The 691-nt window shown below is 57.6% G+C and overlaps 1 protein-coding gene across 1 annotated transcript; it reads right to left on the bottom strand.

Moving 5' to 3' along the window:
- Nucleotides 1–388: 388 nt before the first annotated feature.
- LOC104460582 (feather keratin Cos1-1/Cos1-3/Cos2-1-like) lies at nucleotides 389–691 on the bottom strand. The gene has a single exon (XM_010077333.1). It carries the CDS (start codon nucleotides 689–691, stop codon nucleotides 389–391), a length of 303 nt encoding a protein of 100 aa, XP_010075635.1.

Genomic DNA, 691 nt, shown 5'->3' with positions numbered 1-691 from the left:
AAGTGGAGGATCTAATGCAGGGAGCACCAGGTCATTCAAGAGCCTGTGTCCTGAGGCCAGAGTGGAGTACCCAACAGGTGTCCAACTGCCTGCACCACAAATGGAGGGGGGCAGAAGAATGGTCCAGGGCTGGCTTTAGAAAAAACCCATGGCCCTGGGGAGCAGAAGACAACAGAGAAAAGAGAGAGAAAAAAGCGTGAGAAGCAGACAAGTTACACATGGGTCATGTTTTCAGAAAGCCCAGGCCCACCTCTTCCTGCCTTCCTTTGCAGGTGGAGCCATGGATGCTCAGCCTCTCTGAAAGCGATGACCCAACTCTCTGTCCTCAGACCAGCATAATCTTCTAGCTTCCTGGGGGTCCTTTTGTGGGAAGTCACCAGTGGCTTCTTCAGGGGAGGCACCTCCTGCCACAGTAGCGGCTGGTGATGCAGGAGAGGTCAAAGCCTCCAGAGTTGATGGGCACTCCGTCGCAGCTGAGGATCCTGCCAACGGCAGCAGAGGTAGAGGATCCCACAACGGTGTTCTGTGGGAAGGAGCTGAGGATGGGTCCGGGCAGGGTCACCACCACGGGAGAGGGCTCGATGACAACGTTGGAGCTCTGGCACTGCCTGACACAGGGCTCATTGCAGCTGTTGGCCAGCGGGGTGGGGCCGCAGGGCTGGCATGGCCGGCACTGGTCGTAGCAGGACAT

Source organism: Pterocles gutturalis, unplaced genomic scaffold, assembly GCF_000699245.1.
Source record: "Pterocles gutturalis isolate BGI_N339 unplaced genomic scaffold, ASM69924v1 scaffold36433, whole genome shotgun sequence".
Lineage (NCBI taxonomy): Eukaryota > Metazoa > Chordata > Aves > Pterocliformes > Pteroclidae > Pterocles > Pterocles gutturalis.
The sequence above is the reverse complement of the archived record's forward strand: the minus strand, read 5'-3'. Positions and strand labels throughout refer to the sequence as shown.